We start from the raw sequence: 19,623 nt of genomic DNA, 5'->3' as shown, positions 1-19,623 counted from the left end.
CCAAGACCTCTTGTCATGACCCCCGAGACCTCCTGTTGTCACATGACCCCCAAGACCTCCTGTTGTCACATGACCCCCAAGACCTCTTGTTGTCACATGACCCCCAAGACCTCCTGTTGTCACATGACCCCCAAGACCTCCTGTTGTCACATGACCCCCAAGACCTCCTGTTGTCACATGACCCCCAAGACCTCTTGTTGTCACATGACCCCCAAGACCTCCTGTTGTCACATGACCCCCAAGACCTCCTGTTGTCACATGACCCCCAAGACCTCCTGTTGTCACATGACCCCCAAGACCTCTTGTTGTCACATGACCCCCGAGACCTCCTGTTGTCACATGACCCCCAAGACCTCTTGTCATGACCCCCGAGACCTCCTGTTGTCACATGACCCCCAAGACCTCCTGTTGTCACATGACCCCCAAGACCTCTTGTCATGACCCCCAAGACCTCCTGTTGTCACATGACCCCCAAGACCTCTTGTCATGACCCCCAAGACCTCCTGTTGTCACATGACCCCCAAGACCTCTTGTCATGACCCCCAAGACCTCCTGTTGTCACATGACCCCCAAGACCTCTTGTTGTCACATGACCCCCAAGACCTCTTGTCATGACCCCCAAGACCTCCTGTTGTCACATGACCCCCAAGACCTCTTGTTGTCACATGACCCCCAAGACCTCCTGTTGTCACATGACCCCCAAGACCTCCTGTTGTCACATGACCCCCGAGACCTCCTGTTGTCACATGACCCCCAAGACCTCCTGTTGTCACATGACCCCCAAGACCTCCTGTTGTCACATGACCCCCAAGACCTCTTGTTGTCACATGACCCCCAAGACCTCTTGTTGTCACATGACCCCCAAGACCTCTTGTCATGACCCCCAAGACCTCCTGTTGTCACATGACCCCCAAGACCTCCTGTTGTCACATGACCCCCAAGACCTCCTGTTGTTACATGACCCCCGAGACCTCCTGTTGTCACATGACCCCCGAGACCTCTTGTTGTCACATGACCCCCGAGACCTCCTGTTGTCACATGACCCCCGAGACCTCCTGTTGTCACATGCCTTTCCTCCCTCTCACTCCCTCTCTCTATCCTTCCTTCCTCTCAGTACAGAGCGGAGACTTCAGTTCAAAGGGAGCTTTTCCCCCCTAACAGTAGATAGAATCATGGATTATTACCCTGTTTGACTACATAAGCCATGCCTTTCCCATACCGGCACAGTACAAGATGGTTTTTGTTTTTGTTTTGTACTATTTTATCAGTATGGTGAGACCTGTGGTAAGGCCTCAAAACACATCTGGTACTGGTCACGGTTTGAAAAGGTGGTTTAAAGGGTATCAGCATTGCGTACCTCCCCTTTGTATTCCAGTGAAGAGCCAAAGCGTACTAATGCTGTACCATAGTGCTGGTGCCATGGACCATAGTGATGCTGCCATGGAACATAGTCCTGGTGCCATGGAACATAGTGCTGGTGCCACGGACCATAGTCCTGGTGCCATGGACCATAGTGCTGGTGCCATGGACCATAGTGCTGGTGCCATGGACCATAGTGTTGGTGCCATGGAACATAGTGCTGGTGCCATGGACCATAGTGTTGGTGCCATGGTGCCATGGACCATAGTGCTGGTGCCATGGACCATAGTGCTGGTGCCATGGAACATAGTGCTGGTCCCATGGACCATAGTGCTGGTGCCACGGACCATAGTGATGCTGCCACGGACCATAGTGCTGGTACCACGGACCATAGTGCTGGTGCCACGGACCATAGTGCTGGTGCCATGGAACATAGTGCTGCTGGTGCCATGGACCATAGTGCTGGTGCCACGGACCATAGTGATGCTGCCACGGACCATAGTGATGCTGCCACGGACAAATGTCATTTCAGAATTGACTTCACCAATCATATTCTATCTGACTGGGGAGGAAGAGTGGTGTCTTGTGGCTAGTGGTCGACCGATATGGGTTTTTCAATAGCCGATGCCTATATTTAGAGAGCAGGGTGTCTGATATATAATGCTGATATGTCGTTGTTGTTGTTTGCATCTGATAAAATACAACAATAATAACAAATGAGACACTAGGGCTGTCACTTTTCATTCGAAATTCGAATGCAACTTCGAATGTGGGGGAGGGGTTCGTGTTCGATATGTAAATTGACTGTTCGATTTATTTATTTATTTATTTTTTTATTTTTATTTTTTTTATGAACCAAAATTAACCAACTGCTGCTTGCTGGTAATGTTAATCCCATGTCAGAAAAAGTCTCCAGATTTGTCGCGTTAGTCTCTTCTGAGAAAGATTGTCTCCAGGGTCTGAAAAGTTGTCTCGAGTTGGATGCAGCCAAGTTTGTGAGGCAGTGTTGTGACTGTGAGCGTCCAAGCTAACACGTCGGGCTGATGCCCGGTGGCCTGCAGTGGGTTGCACCAGCTGTGCGTAAGTTGAAACGTAAGCTAGTTTGAACGTAAAGTCTCACTAAGTCCGAGTTTACGCACTACTAAAAATATTTGGGTTGCACCAAGTGAAATAGTTACAACGTAGGCATAAGTTAGAACTTAAAATTTACACCTACGTCTTACTAGGTGTAAAGTCCTCCGTAAAATAGCAGTTGGCACGGATTGCAACTTGGCACCGTGGCGCATCGTTGTTTTGCGTCCGCAACGCGCTCTCCGTGATAAATTACACGTAATCTAGAGACATAGCGACCTTAGCATCACACGTAATCCTAGCGTGACGACAAGTGCAGTAATCCCAGCGTGACGTCGTTAATGTCGTCAGTGCAGTAGTGACGCACTTGCCTAGGTGACGGCGTTAATGTCGTCAGTGCCGAGGCCATGACGTGGCAGTATTTATAGCCACGCCGGGCGCCCCACGGTCCTTGTTCCCTGTCCTCCAGCGTGCACTAAGCTGATCGAATTCCTTCTCTGGAAGCCGCGTTTCACCCCACCCACCTCCCCAGTCCACCACCAATGTATTGACTCCCGAAGAACCCCCCTACGTGGGGGGGGTTCTCCGAGCGGATGCCCTCCCGCCTCAAGAAGAGAGGCATCCTGCCTCGGAGTCACTACACCCTTTGATATTTATGACTCACGCTTTTGTTTCCCACAAGCTGCAGCACTGCATACAAATTAAAATAACCGCAACAATTTAGTGAGGCAGGATGGTGGTATAGCCTACAATACTGATGAAGAGCTCACAGATAAACGTTAACAGTAATATGAACCTAAACGAACGTTACTCAATAACGTTCTCATTTGATTAGTGTTGATGAAATATGAAAGCACTAATTTGCAGTGGGCAACATGTCCTGTTTTCACTCCACTTACTTAAACAACCGTAAATAAACACCGTTTCCACCGTGCTTTTCACTGATTGGTCACAGATACTGTACACGTCATTGTCTGCGACACTATTTTGGTTAGTATGGACTTTAGGGTCTACTAGTTAAGATGTACCTTACGTCTCCGTGGTGCAACCAAACAAAGACACAACTTTAGTGTCAAACTAACTAGTTTGAACTAGTGTCCTCTAGTAAGAGAGTGGCGTCAGCGGAGGACCAAAATGCAAGAATCATTAGCCAATGAACAGCCAGGAATGGGTCTCGCGCTACTTTTGCATGCTAAAATAAAGCCGATAATGTACAATTTGATTCATTTCAAGGGATGAAAAACCCTTTCAAAGTACAACACTGTCTATTTTGATGCAACTCGACAGTGCTGCTTTTTTTACTGAAGAGTTCCACTTTCTACTTCCTGGAAAAAAACTGGTCCATTGGAGTGAATGGAGATGTCGGAACTCTTCTATTATACGGCTCTGGTTTGAACGTAGCAGTTAGTGTGGACTTTACACCCTAACTTAAGACAGAACTTACGTTCAGCTGGTGCAACAGGCTGCTGGACTGGAAAAAAAAAAAAAAATCTTTTTATTTTTATTTTTAATTAACACGTTCACTGCCAATGGCGAGTTGACTCGTCAAAAAAATTCCAACGGTTCACTGCCAATGACGAGTTGAGACGTCAAAAAATATATATATAATTTTTGACGGTGCTACGTGGATCAATGCCCCCCACGTCTCCTATAAAAATATTGGAGCGACCGAACGTGTACAACCCATTCCACCGACCCACTAAGTGGCGACAGTGCTCTCCATTCTAGAGGAAGGCAAGCAAAAAGCAGTGTGAGGAAGCCATTATCATGAAAATGGATTGGCGAAAACGCTTTCGCGCTTGGGAGCTGGTGGGGTTTTGCTAATTTGCATAATAGATTACGGGTGGAACACACTTTGAAACACGCAGCATAAATAAGACCAGAATCGCAAAAGCTTCATCAAAGCTCTCAGAACCCCAAGAAACGAGCGAGCCCATCCATCCAGACTTGCCCAGCGGCCGCCAGGCAGACAGGCAGACAGGCACAGCAGCAGCAAAGCAGTGAGCCTGGTGACGCGAGGTTACAGCAGCAGCAGCAACGAGCTTGTGACACGCCCGCTGCAGCCAAGAAGAACACACACGGAGGGAGGAGTTTGAAGGAGAGGGGTGTTTCCTGCTGTTATGGAGGAAATTACTGTTCAAAACTATTGTTTAGATGTCTGACGTCTTACTGATGCCAAAAATGAATGGTTAAAGTGACTGTTCTATCGAATTTCTCAAAAAGCCGTTTATCTCAGAATAAATTTACAGACGCTGAAACCATGCTGTATTCAACTGCTAATGCTTACATAACTACTAACTCTACAAACTAACTCTTTTAGACAGAGAAAGCACACATTCTATTAGTTCTTTTGAGATATTGTGTGTTCACAAAATCCTAACAGAAACGAATCCTCGGCTCTTGAAAGATGAGCCAGAATCCTCAAAAAAACCCTCTGGCAGAAGCTAACTACAGTTTTGAAAAACGGCTGGCAGTGAATGTGTTAACCAAAAAACTTTGAATATATTCGAACGAATTTCGGGCAATTAAAGTTCGTTCAAATTTTATTTTGGGAAAAAGTGACAGCCCTATGAGACACACAATTTGTAAGTAAAGTTTATTTGTATAGCACCTTTCACAGATACAAAATCACAAAGTGCTTTACAGTATTAAAAACAATAGCAATGACACAAACATGCAGATTAAAAAACAAGAGACACTGACAAGTGACAAGTACAGTGTCAAAGACAACATTTCCAAACACAAACAGAATAGACCAATAAGAACAAATAAAAACAGACAAATAAAAATGGCAAATAAAACGAGTAAAAAAACGGGATTGTAGGCTAACCAAAAGCCTGTCCAAATAAGAAAGTTTTCAGTTGCTTTTTAAAAGTAACACGAGTCTACAAGTCTAAGATAGTCTCTGTTTACTTTGTGAGTTACACAAAATTGAAAATGAGGTTCATTTCGTGTTCTACTGCACTGCTTATGATGACGCAAGGGACGTACTCTTTAATAAAATTTCCTCTATCTATGGTGACTTCTTTGAGTTGGACGACTATGAGAAACTTGAGCTGTGTTTCAAAAAAAGGAGTCTTCCTCACTACAAATTGTATTTGTCAAGCCTGGGAGCAAAGACAACCTTTTATTTAGAAACTGATGTATTGTTTTATATTGCTGTCCTGCCCATTGCTGTCTTGTATTTTAAATGTACCATTGTTGTGATGTTTTTATTGTTGTCTTGTAAACCTATGGGGGTTGGGCACCTAGAGTGTATGACACTTAAAGGCCCATTCCCTCAATTGTCACTGTTACTGACGCCGGTGGCCGTTAGAGTAACTGCAGGCAGCGTGTGAACGAGCTGGCGCGCGGGCACCATACTCACACGCGCACAAGCAGTTGCCTGGCAACAGCAGAGGTGTTGGTTGCTTTGTAACGTTAACTCATAAAAGTCACTTGAAAACGGCAACCTGGACAATTTATCGGTCAGATCAGCCTCGAGATGCCCAGGAAAGATTCTGGATGAATTATCGGACGTTATTGTGGCATGTTTGGCCGTGTTTTGGCTTACATTGGCTGCGGGGAAATGGATAGGATATTCACGTTACCGTGAGCCAGGAACTACCCTGCTTCCCCTGTATGTACGGTACCGTCTAATGCCTGGAGCTGACCAAACTGAACAATCAAACAATGTTTCATAAGCATAACAGTACCGTTAGGCATATTTACGACTGTTACATTCATTATCCACACAAGATCGTAACGTTATTAGTGGGGCTGGTGGTAATTTCTATAAATATAGCTAAATCTATTAGTTAGCCGCGTATAGCATCAAGCTAACGTTATGTTTATAATAGGCAGACTCACCACTGCAGCTAACTGCAGTCAAACAATAATGTTTAATGACCATAAGCATAACGGTAGTAATGTTAGGGTTGCATTACTTCACACAAGACGGTAATGTTAGCAGAGTTTCTGACCAGGTGGTCAGATACTTGTACTACGGAGTGACAATAAAAATCTTGAATCTTGAAAATCCATTAGCAAGCAGCTAACGTTATCTGGTCAAAACCACATTACAGTAGCTACAAGCAGCAAGTTCCCTTCCTGAACCGAAAACACAGTCCTGACTCTAGTTTCCCCCCGATGTCGGTCACATTACTGCTGTCTGGCCAGACGGGCTTCATTAGATAAATATTTATTTATTTATTTAGTGTGGACCTTTTTTGGAGTCTGTTGTCGTTTCCTTTTGCTAGCAGCTAGCGACGAACGTAACGTTAGCCATTTCCTGTTAGCCATTTCCTGTTAGCCGTCTTCTTCGTTGGTATTTACGCCGGAGCCATGAGGACAAGAGGCAGGCTCGTGAATGCGCAGACGTCACATCCTCTAGCTGTGGCGGGAAATGCTCACCCATTCGAAACTGCGGTATTTCCATGTATCTTCTGAACGGCTGGTCGGAGAGAAACGCCCCTGGTCGCCATTTTTAAGTTACGTCAAGGCGCATTCACTCATTGCCAATAAAAAACACTTTGTGCACATTTATTTCTGGCCAGAACCAACGGAATGGGCCTTTAAATAAATAAATAAATCTACAGGTCTCAATGATAATGGGAGGCCATTCCATTAAATTGGTGCGACTGCTTGAAACAAGTTTAAAAAATAAATCCCCCCAGCAGAGGGATTTAAAGAGAGTGGCGCCAACGTCTAAAATGCTTGATCGTCATGTGACTCGTGTAGTTATAGTACATTTGAATGCATAAAATAATGCTGATAATATACAAATTGATTCTTTAAATGTCTTACCCTTTCAAAGTACATCACAACCGGTCCATTCTGCAGCAACTCTACAACGCTGCTTAATCCAGAACCTTAGTTCCAGGAACTATTGCGAGGTAAAAAAAAAACTGTTACATTGGAGTGAATGGAGATGACACAACTCTTATATATTATGACTCTGCCCCTGGTATTGTACAGCCTGTGTGCATGTGTGTGTGTGTTTGTATGTGTGTGCTAACATATCCTGACAGTGCATGCATCTGTGTTTCTGCTTGCAGCGGCATCATACACGGACAGCTCTGACGATGAGACCTCTCCTCGGGACAAACAGCAAAAGAACTCCAAGGGCAACGGAGACTTCTGCATCAAAAACATCAAACAGGCCGACTTCGGACGCAGAGAGATCGAGATTGCCGAGCAAGGTGTGCCATCGTGATTATGTGTCCATTCACGGGGGATATATCTCCTAATAACATCGAAAAAATTGGGAAAATTCTTCAGCGTGAGGAAATTGGCTTACTATACACAACATTGACAGTAATTCATCTTAACTTCTTTTTGACTGATTATAAGAAGTTAATGTCGGGACTGCACAACCACACTTTAGAAACTTCTGTGGACTGTGTGCCTATTCTGCCTAATCACGATGATCAAGTTTTCTTGATGTGCGATATCGCTAGGCGGCCCGGCATTGTTCGCTTATATTCTCAGCAAGTTACTGTTGCCATGTGCCATGTGAATGGAAGAGGTGTGTGTGTGTGTGTGTGGGGGGGGGGGGTGCTGCCATGCCCCCTGTCTGCTCCTCCACATTGCTGCGTGGCCATATGTCCCCTGCCACCGAAAGTGACAGCAGAAACCCAACACAGAAACCCAATATGAACCACAGCCTCCCTATAGCCTCAGCTGAACCCTGCAGGCCATACACACTCACACACACACACTCACTCACTCACTCACTCACTCACTCACTCACTCTCACACACACACACACACACACACACACACACACACACACACACACACACAGAGTACTAGTGTCCTTAGCATTAGCAGCTCCTACAGCTGGATGAATGGCTGAATTTGCAATTAAGTATTTGAAGGAATAGATTATGGTAATTCCTCTCTAGACAAATAAAAAGTAGAGTCTCTGCACATGTCACTGCTTAGAGATATCTCCCAGATTTTAATAAATCTACTGGGAGGTATCTCTAAGCAGTGTGCGGACTCTACGTTTTATTTGTGATTGCTGCTTCTTAGTCCTGCACCTGCTGTGTTGAGTGGATGTGCGCACTCTACTTTTTATCAATTCCTCTTAGACATCCCTTTTTTGTAAAGTGTTTTTAAAACCAGTTTTCTGTGTGTGTGTGTGTGTGTGTGTACGCACGCACGTTTCCCCTCTGCAGAGATGCCAGCCCTGATGGCTCTGAGGAAGCGAGCCCAGGGGGAGAAGCCCCTCGCTGGTGCCAAGGTGGTGGGCTGCACCCACATCACTGCCCAGACCGCTGTGAGTCACCCAACCCCCCACACCCCACCCCCCCCCCCCCCCCATACACACACACACACACACACACACACACACACAGATTCACTGCCCTTATACCATGGTCTGGGTGGTTAACACATTCACTGCCAGCCGTTTTTTCAATACTGTAGGTAGGTTCTGCCAAGGTTTTTTTTTGAGGATTCTGGCTCATCTTTCAAGAGCCGAGGATTCTTTTCTGCTAAGATTTTGTGAACACAAATGATCTCAAAAGAACTAATAGAATGTGTGCTTTCTCTGTCTAAAAGAGTTAGTTTGTAGAGTTAGTAGTTATGTAGGCATTAGCAGGAGAATACAGCATGGTTTCAGCGTCTGAAAATTTAGATTCTGAGATAAATGGCTTTTTGTGAAATTCGATAGAACAGTCACTTTAACCATTTATTTTTGGCGTAAGACGTCAGACATCTAAACAATAGTTTTGAACAGTAATTTCCTCCATAGCAGCAGGAAACCCCCCTCTCCTTCAAACTCCTCCCTCCGTGGGTGTGTCTCTGGTGGCTTTGCAGCGTTTGTCACAAGCGAGGCTCTGCCTGTCTGTGCTGCCTGGCTGCTGGCGGCTGCTCTTTGGGCGAGTCTGCATGAGTCGTTTCGGTTGTGAGCTCAGCTGCAATGAAGCTGCGTGCGATTGTGGGCTTTCTGCCGGTGTTTCAAAGTGTGTTGCACGCATAATCTATTATGCAAATTTGCAATCCCCCACCGCCAGCTCCCAGCGCGATAATGCGCGAAAGCGAAAGCGTTTTCGCCAATCCATTTTACAGTATGAGTCAACTCGTCATTGGCAGTGAACGTGTTAATACTCAATTCTGATTGGCTGCAGGCAGGGTGTCAATTAGTTTCTGTTATAGACCAGAACTGCAACGCGTCATCGCACTGCACCGCGCCCCTTTTTGGGGGAATGCGGAAATCCTCTTTGACTCAGGCTGAACGGACATGACGACAGTCCAGTCAACCTTAATTTATTCATATATCTCGACCGTTCAGGTTCGGGCAAGGTCGCAAAATAATTAGTAGACATGTTTATCAAACCAAAAAAACACTTGAACCCGAAATTAATGAATTGGTATTTTGTCTATGCTAGCTAAAAACATGGCAAAAATACCATCACAACAACGCTATTCATTCTTTCTATCCCCCAAAAAGGGGCGCGGCCTTGACGCTTTGGATGTGCAGTTCTGGTCTATACCATGGTCTGGGTGAATACTCGATTCTGATTGGCTGCAAGGTGTCCATTAAAAAGTGATATTGTACAGTGATAATGGACACCTAGCTAAATGGTCTGTTCACCGTTCATATCAATGCGCCATAGTTTCATCAGTGTTATCAGGAGAGCAGTTTGAGCTCTATACCCCCGTTAAGGGTTAATATGACAATTTTGGATGTTGAGAAAAAAATTGACTCGGTCAAAGTAAGTATTTAAATCACCCCTGTGTGCTCAGTTTATCAAAAATAACTCTTATTTACAATTTTGATTTTCGTTCAAAATCAAAAAAAATTGCTTCGCCTCGGACGGTTCACGCCTCCGCGTCGTCCCTTAAAAAGTGATAATGTACACCTCGTCGGGCATTAACCCTTACATAATGGACACCTACTAAGGAGTTCAGTGAGACTGTTCATCGTTCTAAATGAATGTGCTGGGTACATACTAGGGGTGTCACGATACACTCAGTTCACGATACGATACGTATCACGATACTGGGTTCACGATAACGATACGATACGATACGATTTTAACAATATTTTTTTAAACTTGAATAATGACAATATATGACTGGAAAAGTAGTATTTTATTTGAAATGCACAAATACAAAACATGCTGTTGTGGGAAATTGTTATTACAATAACAACTAGAAAAAACATGAGATTGGAGATAAGGCTTATCTTGAAATAGAATGAGTTACACCGTCACTTAGATTTACTTTGAACTAAAAGGTTTCTCAGCAGTATAAATTCTCATTATGCATCTTCAGTTTTTCTTCAAACTCAAACAACAAGACTTTTCTTAGTCTATTTTTTATGCATCTTCAGTTTTTCCTGTCAAGTAAACAGTTTTGCCAGAAACTAAATTGAATGGTTTCTCTCCTGTATAACTTCTCATGTGTCTCTTCAGAGACTTGTTCAACTGAACTACTTTCCACACATTGAACTTCAACAAACAAAGACGTTTCTTTGTCTATTTTTGGAAAAAAAAAAAAAAAAAAAAAAAAAAAACTTTTTTTTTTTTTTTCTTCACGATATGAGATTTCATCTCAACGATACATATCGTGACGTTTTACTATCGCGAAATTTCGTGGGACGATATATTGTGACACCCCTAGTACATACTGTCAGCCTGGATCAAATAGCCTGGATTCAATAGCCCCTTTTAAACAGCCTGTGAAAGCCGTGATCGTTGTGGGATTTTTACACCTCGCCTTCTGTGTAAAAGTCACAGGAATGGCGAGTCATTTTGTTACGCCTTTCCTTCCGCCAATGGAGGTAGTATCAGCGCTGAATCAACGTCTGTCAGACTTTGATTAATTATACTAACGGAAACTCAGTGCCCATGGTTCACGCCTCATTTCAATCCAGGAGGGGTGGATGCTGTCTGAAAGCACACTCTGTAAAAGTGGCTAATGCCTCCTCCTCTAAACACCACAGGATGTCGACTGTAACACAAAAGCTGCAAGAAACTAGGTGGCCTCTGAACTTACCACAGGCTTTGCATCACAGATCCACACTATTCAACTGAAAATCTGTACAAAAACCGTACACAATGTTATTGAATTTGAAACTTGCTCGCATAACATAATAATAAGCTTTCTGGCTCAGCTTTGAGCCAACAGGTTACCCAGCAGGTACCCGCGGGTACCCGACCCGGTGCAGGACTCTGCCTTACTGTACATACACACTTCACTAACTAGTGTTACTTCTAATAGATTAGCTAGTAGCTACAACAGGAATCAAACTTGACTTTCTCTGTACGTTCTTCTTCGTTATTCACTCCTCTCAGGTGTTGATGGAGACTCTGTCAGCGTTGGGGGCTCAGTGCAGATGGGCAGCCTGTAACATCTACTCCACTCAGAACGAAGTGGCAGCTGCCTTGGCAGAGGGAGGTGAGCCAAAGTGTGTGTGTGTGTGTGTGTGTGTGTGTGTGTGTGTGTGTGTGTGTGTGTGTGTGTGTGTGTGTGTGTGTGTGTGTGAGACTCCGGGCTGTCTAACGCTTCCTGTCTCTCTCCAGGTTTCAGTGTGTTTGCATGGAAGGGTGAGTCAGAGGATGACTTCTGGTGGTGCATCGATCGCTGTGTCAACCTGGAGGGCTGGCAGCCCAACATGGTACTACATCTACATTCCAAATCAAGCTTACTGAAGGGCTGCTAGATACCTGATCTGATATCAGCCATTGTCAGTATTTTACCAGACAAATAGATTTTTTGGGGGAATACATTTGAACACCTATTTTTAAATGATGGGTTCTTGGGTTGGTTACCTGCCAAAATGGTAGGGTGGGTAGTAGGTTGGAGGAGTAGGCAAACTTAATCAGCCACAGTGAAGTATGTATTGTATAGCACCCTTCAGAATTTTAGATTAAGCTTTCGGGTAGCAGCACTAAAAATAAAATGTTTCTTGTATGTTGTACCAAAAACAACTGTTAGTCAGAGAAGAAGGATTACCACATAGAAATACAACATTTAATTCTCATTATCAAATGGATGTGAAAATGTTTTTTGCGGGAAAAGGATTTCCTTCTTTTGAATTTTGAAGAACAAACACTTCCCGAGTTGACTGAATGGAAAGTGTTGTCCCACCCTGGAACAATCTACAAGTATGATATTCAATTTCAAGTCCTAAACGGGTTTGGTTTCTGTCTTTTCTGTCATTCTCTTGCACCCCCCTCCCCCCCGCTTCTCTCTTTCTCTCTCTTTCGCTCTCTCTCTCTCTCAGATCTTGGATGATGGTGGAGACCTGACTCACTGGATCTATAAGAAATACCCCAACATGTTCAAGAAGATCAAGGGCATTGTAGAGGAGAGTGTTACCGGTGTGCACAGGTGGGCACACACACACACACACACACACACACACACACACACACACACAAACACACCCTTACTTTTTCCTGGTAGTTCTCAAAGACGTTTCTGGGAAGGGTCTGAAATACTACACTTCTAATAGATGAAACCAGTTCTCACTGAAAGTGCAAGTACGTGTACTCTCAAAGCTCTCTCTCTCTCTCTCTCTCTCTCTCTCTCTCTCTCTCTCTCTCTCTCTCTCTCTCCTCTTTCTCTCTCGCTCTGATATGGTAATGTCACCATCTAGTGGTGGAAAAGTTTACTAGCAAGGAGTCAGACAATAGTGACTGTGATTGCACAATTACAGCACTGTTTTAGCATACTACATCATACACTCTGCTAAATTAGACTTTTGTGTTAATCATGTAGAATTTAAGATCAAATTAATCTGAAAATTGCAAAAATTTACAGTTTTCTCTATGGGAATCCATTACATACAGGTATCACATTACACTACATTGGTGCTTCCAAACGTCTTAGTCAGCACTTTGTAGGACAAATTAAGTTTCATTTTGTTTTTTAATTCAGAGTCACACAGCATGACTCACCGTGCGTGTGTGCCCGTGTGTGCGTGCGTGCGTGTGTGTGTGTAGGTTGTACCAGCTGTCCAAGGCAGGGAAGTTGTGTGTGCCAGCCATGAACGTCAACGACTCAGTGACCAAGCAGAAGTTTGACAACCTCTACTGCTGCAGGGAGTCCATCTTGGATGGGTAGGCAACTCCACTTCACCCAAAGCCCAAGTCTCCCTCCTTTAACTTAACCTTATCATTGTTGTAGCTATTATTATTAAGATTGTTTAACTTTACCTTACATCTTAAGCATAGAGATTCCTACAGTACACAGTGAGTTACAGGGAGTGAGCTGGAAGGGGTTCAGGGTCTTTTGAAGGACTCTGATGGGCACATTGTTGCGGGGATCTAACCTGGAGTGTTTCTGTTTCGGACAGCCCTCAGGAATTACTTACTCTAAACTGTTGTCATTTCTCACCTTAGCCTGAAGAGGACCACTGACGTCATGTTTGGGGGCAAACAGGTGGTGGTGTGCGGATATGGAGAGGTGAGGCAGACACACACTCACCACACATGGACATTGCCTGTTCACTGTTCAAAATTAACGCACGCATTGGTGTGTTATTAACTGGTTAGTCACCCTGATGAAGGCCTGTGTGCCGTAACGCGTTAGTGCGTTATTAACTGGTTAGTCACCCTGATGAAGGCCTGTGTGCTGTAACGCATTGGTGCGTTATTAACTGGTTAGTCACCCTGATGAAGGCCTGTGTGCTGTAACGCATTGGTGCGTTATTAACTGGTTAGTCACCCTGATGAAGGCCTGTGTGCTGTAACGCATTGGTGCGTTATTAACTCATTGAGTGCCATGGACGTCTTTCGACGTCCAATTAAATAGTGACGTAGAGTGCCAAGGACGTCTTTCGACGTCCAATGCGTTTTTTGACGGTGGGACGTCGATCAAAGCCTTCTGCATCTCCTGTACAAATATTGTAGCTATTGGAGGTCTATAACCTATTTTACAAACCCATTAGGTGGCGACAGTGCTCTCCAGATTAGAGACAGGTCCTGAGAAACAGGAGGAAAAAGCCGTGATCAAAGAGAAACCGATGCATGCTGCAGCCAGAGCCATATAGATTGCTCTGTCTGGAGCTGACGTTGGCTGCGAACATGAGTCAATCCGCGCACACAACTGAGCCCCTCTGTCTCTGTCTGTCTGTCTGTATAGTTTCTCCACACGATTAGCCACCAGAAAAGCAGCACCCGACGCCAAACCATTCAGCAGTCCGGTTTGGCTCTTCTCTATCGCGCTGGGAGCCGCCCGGCACACACAAACGGAGCACTCCGAAAATAGAGTGGGTGCGTGAGGCTGTGTAGTGTGGGGAGGAGTTTGCAGCTGAGGAGGGGAGGGGGGGAAAGGGGGGTGGGGCACGCAGGGCATCACACAACTACACCACGTCACTACATCAGAAAATATTATCTTCAGACTCAGTGAATGTGCTTGAAATGCTGCATTTCACAAAAGGCGGAATATCTCAGCTAATAATTTGAAAAGGCTGTATTTGCTCAAAACGACCTATCTTCTCCGGCTCATAACTAAAGAACGGAAAATGGTATCAATAAACTTTTTTTTGCTGATGATACAATAGAGCCAGTTCGTTCTTTGTGCGTGTTCGGTGTTTACATAGTAATATCACACAATATTCTGTGGGCCTCGAGAAATCACTGAAAACGCTCTGAAAACTCTGGCACTGGGAGCGTCCGTTCTCCAAAAGTGGCTGGCACTCAATGAGTTAACTGGTTAGTCACCCTGATGAAGGCCTGTGTGCTGTAACGCGTTGGTGTGTTTCTAACTGGTTAGTCACCCTGATGAAGGCCTGTGTGCTGTAACGCATTGGTGCATTATTAACTGGTTAGTCACCCTGATGAAGGCCTGTGTGCTGTAACGCATTGGTGCGTTATTAACTGGTTAGTCACCCTGATGAAGGCCTGTGTGCTGTAACGCATTGGTGCGTTATTAACTGATTAGTCACCCTGATGAAGGCCTGTGTGCTGTAACGCGTTGGTGCGTTATTAACTGATTAGTCACCCTGATGAAGGCCTGTGTGCTGTAACGCATTGGTGTGTTTTTAACTGGTTAGTCACCCTGATGAAGGCCTGTGTGCTGTAAAGCGTTGGTGTGTTTTTAACTGGTTAGTCACCCTGATGAAGGCCTGTGTGCTGTAACGCGTTGGTGTGTTTTTAACTGGTTAGTCACCCTGATGAAGGCCTGTGTGCTGTAACGCATTGGTGCGTTTCTAACTGGTTAGTCACCCTGATGAAGGCCTGTGTGCTGTAACGCGTTGGTGTGTTTCTAACTGGTTAGTCACCCTGATGAAGGCCTGTGTGCTGTAACGCATTGGTGCATTATTAACTGGTTAGTCACCCTGATGAAGGCCTGTGTGCTGTAACGCATTGGTGCGTTATTAACTGATTAGTCACCCTGATGAAGGCCTGTGTGCTGTAACGCGTTGGTGTGTTTTTAACTGGTTAGTCACCCTGATGAAGGCCTGTGTGCTGTAACGCGTTGGTGTGTTTTTAACTGGTTAGTCACCCTGATGAAGGCCTGTGTGCTGTAATGCATTGGTGCGTTATTAACTGGTTAGTCACCCTGATGAAGGCCTGTGTGCTGTAACGCATTGGTGCGTTATTAACTGGTTAGTCACCCTGATGAAGGCATGTGTGCTGTAACGCGTTGGTGCGTTATTAACTGGTTAGTCACCCTGATGAAGGCCTGTGTGCTGTAACGCGTTGGTGTGTTTTTAACTGGTTAGTCACCCTGATGAAGGCCTGTGTGCTGTAACGCATTGGTGCGTTATTTACTGGTTAGTCACCCTGATGAAGGCCTGTGTGCTGTAACGCGTTGGTGTGTTTCTAACTGGTTAGTCACCTTGATGAAGGCCTGTGTGCCGTAACGCATTGGTGCGTTTTTAATTGTTTCACCACAAGAGTGCCTTGGTTGCTGTCTTTTAGGGCTGGGACGGATCAGAAAACCCACGGATCGGATCGCGTGATGGATTTTGAGCCACGGATCACGGATTTTTCGGATCAGCAAAAAAATATATATATAGGCTATATGAGATTTTTTTCTCTCAAAATTAGATTTTAGATTTGAATTTTTAGTACTATTATACTTCTCTAACCATTTGTTGCCCTGCACAGCTCAAAAAATATTTTTTTCTCATGACACAATTTATGCTTTTACTCTGAAGGCAAAACAACCCAACTTCCTATTTTAGGTGGCACTGCGCCTAACTTCCTGGCTGTTGCTTGGTAACATAGTCACTTGACACGAGTAGGCTACAGACCAGACCGGGTGAGTCTGGAAACATAACGTTGATGCTACGTTATGCTACTCGGTGGCCCCACGTGTTGTTTTGTTGTTATGTGTCCAAGGCAACATTTCACCGTCCGGTGATATGTGTTCGTGAAACGTGTGCGCGTGTGTGTGTGCGCGTGTTGTGGCTCTCGCTATCTTGTGCAGCGCGCAACATGCTGCTCGCATTCCTGTGCTTTTTCAGAGGTGTTGAAATAAGTTTGTTGTCTTTAGTAGCCACTAGCCACAGCCTTCAGAGAGACTTTACAGCGAAGGGATGAGGAAGCTCACTTGTGCTTGCCATGATGATGCCTGTCTGTGTCTGGCTGCGCTGCAGGCGTTCTCATACACTAACGTTAAACGTTAAATTAAACGAAAGGGGGGGGGGGGGGGTCCACGGACCACAACGTTCCGAACCGTGTGCCGAACCGTGGGGGCTGATCCGTACGGGTCACGGATTATCCGTGATCCGTCCCAGCCCTACTGTCTTTCTTCATCAACTGCATCACCCCTGTACCAAAGAGCACCTTGTTGGATTTTACTAATCATCCTTCAAAAGATGCACTCCTCTCTCTGCCTTTCTACTAACAAGTCATGTGTTTAACTTTCCAAGTCCTGGCCCATATGCATACATACACGTTTCATTAACATAAGCAATGTTAACCTAAGACCTGTTTGTATTTGACTTTGTATTGTTATGGTATATGCCATAGTGCGATAACTGTAAGCAAACCCCTAACCCTGCCATTGTCTACCCACATAACTCCACAGGTTGTTGACATGGTCGTCATGTGAACCCGACATTGTGTAGTCTCCTAAAACCTACGGCTATCTACAGTCACTGATGTCTGTTTGTATCGTCAGGTGGGGAAGGGCTGCTGTGCCGCCCTGAAAGCCATGGGTTCCATCGTCTACGTCACAGAGATCGACCCAATCTGTGCCCTGCAGGCCTGGTAAGACAGACAGTCTAAGAGCCCGTTCAGACCTTGCACTAACTCGGCCCAGCTCCGATCTCAGTAAAGTACAAGTCTGAATGCATCCAATGCGCATTGAAATCCGGCCGCCTCAGGCCACCTTCGGAGGTGGGCTGGCTCACATCAGCTCCGATTCGTGTGTGTGTGTGAACAGCGATCCGACCTCGGACGCATTAAGGACCGCCTTCTCTACTGACCTCTGCATAACAAGGGAAATCATGGCTCGATCACAACTCTCTCCTATAACGTTGATTAATTCTCTGAGCTCAATGGTAATCAACAGGAGACTTTTGGAATACACGGTAGAATAAAACGTGAGACAATTTATGCTACTTTTTTATTATATTTTTTACATGAAGCGGTCTAATTGACGATTGAAAAGTATCAATTAACTGTTAGTCTTTACTGTCCAACACATGCCAGTTCTGAGAAATTGTTTCACAACGAGAGATGGATTGTTTGTAGGCTATGCATTGAAACACTGACTGCGTGCGGACTGGCCACTGCACTCGTGCTCATGTCATGTGTTATGCAGCCAGACACACAGAGAGCATAGCCTACAGTACTACAGCCTAGCCCCTTTCGCGACCTTTCCGGGTATAATAATTAATATTAAATAATTAATCCCCTGCAGAGTCCCTTATCCGAGTCCCAGAGTTCCACGCCACTCTCACGCCCAAGCTGTCTAAATCAGCGATACGCACGTCTGCTTTGGTAGGTGGCTTTGAAATGTTTCTGTGACACTTGTAAATACGTGCGTATCGCTAATTTAGACAGCTTGGGCGTGAGAGTCGCGTGGAAGTCTATAGGCGCATAAGGGACTCTGCAGGGGATTAATTATTATTAAGTATTATACCCGTAAGGTCACGAAAGGGGCTACCTACAGCCCTGATACTTGAAACAGACAGCTGCAGACACCATGGACGCGTAGTTCTGTTATAGTCTACTCGTTTCTGGAGTCGCGGATAAGGACGTGTAACGAGAGGGAGGAGAGAGAAGCAAACTATTTTTTGCAGATCTCAAAAGCAGGTAAACCACTGTGGGATTAGTGAGAATGTTGCTAAAAGGAGGAAATAGCATGCGCGCTTCATCAGTGCGCCCTGCAGCCTGTCATCCGCTGAAACACTGCATCGGGCAGCTGCATGATGTGCTCTTCAAAGTGGAAATTTGTTTACCAGCAACAGATTTTCGTTCTGAACTTTTAAAATTAGTTTCTGCTGGTTTTATTAGACTAATTCCGACACCTGCAGTAAAATAATTAATTTGAGAATTGTGAGTATGGATTTTTTTTTCCTCCTGTCTGCGTTTCCCCCTTCTGCAATGCATGCAGCTCCTCTACGCAGTAGCCTATCGGAGGAATGTTTTTGTCATGTGCTGGAGGATTCAACTTGTCTTTTCATTTCGTTAATGTGTTTTTTCTGCTTGTAGATGGAAAAATAAATGCTTTCTAATGAAAAAATAAATAATTTGTTGTGGTAATTGTTTAATGGGGCACAGACAGTCAAATAGTGCATTTTAATCTTCTTGGTTAGGGTTACGGTTAACGATCAATAGTCGGCTAATGAGGGTCGGTTGTCGGTCAAAAACATTTTTCATTTTTGAAATCCCTATTTTCTATGATCAGAATTTCAACTGCACTAGAGAGAAGCACATAAGACACATGCCAGGTGTGAACCAACTGAGGTACTTTACTCAGGTCGGATCTCCCAAGATCTGACTTTGGTTTAAGGCCAGGTCTGAACGGCCCCTTAAACAGCTTGTCAAGCGCCTCTCATTGATGCTGGTGTTGTGGGCCTGTCTAATACTCTTCTTGTCCCTTGTCCCAATGACAGCATGGACGGCTTCAGGCTGGTGAAGCTGAACGAAGTCATCAGACATGTGGACATTGTCATCACCTGCACAGGTACTGTAGAAGACTACACTGTTTATTTCTCCCGCTGTCTCAATTCAAACATCAAAAGAAAGCGACAGACATCTCTCTCACTCATACTCGCTTCTCTGGCTGGTGAAG

At 45.0% G+C, this 19,623-nt stretch overlaps 1 protein-coding gene across 3 annotated transcripts in view; it reads left to right on the top strand.

The window, feature by feature from the left end:
- The window catches only part of ahcyl2b (adenosylhomocysteinase like 2b), a gene marked incomplete at its 3' end in the record, with an annotated part of 118,940 nt that overhangs the window by 77,340 nt on the left and 21,977 nt on the right, over nt 1-19,623 (top strand). For all 3 annotated transcript variants that reach the window (XM_083650585.1, XM_083650586.1, XM_083650587.1), the window contains 9 exons: nt 7,467-7,610; nt 8,592-8,692; nt 11,718-11,820; nt 11,946-12,040; nt 12,650-12,756; nt 13,371-13,487; nt 13,770-13,833; nt 17,503-17,591; nt 19,445-19,515. In XM_083650585.1, the coding sequence (XP_083506711.1) occupies nt 7,467-7,610; nt 8,592-8,692; nt 11,718-11,820; nt 11,946-12,040; nt 12,650-12,756; nt 13,371-13,487; nt 13,770-13,833; nt 17,503-17,591; nt 19,445-19,515 (891 nt within the window). The remainder of the gene's footprint in view (nt 1-7,466; nt 7,611-8,591; nt 8,693-11,717; nt 11,821-11,945; nt 12,041-12,649; nt 12,757-13,370; nt 13,488-13,769; nt 13,834-17,502; nt 17,592-19,444; nt 19,516-19,623) is intronic.

Source organism: Poromitra crassiceps (genome assembly GCF_964638095.1).
Source record: "Poromitra crassiceps genome assembly, chromosome: 2".
Classification (NCBI taxonomy): domain Eukaryota; kingdom Metazoa; phylum Chordata; class Actinopteri; order Beryciformes; family Melamphaidae; genus Poromitra; species Poromitra crassiceps.
Note: the sequence above shows the minus strand (reverse complement) of the source record. Positions and strands in the feature narration are given on the sequence as shown.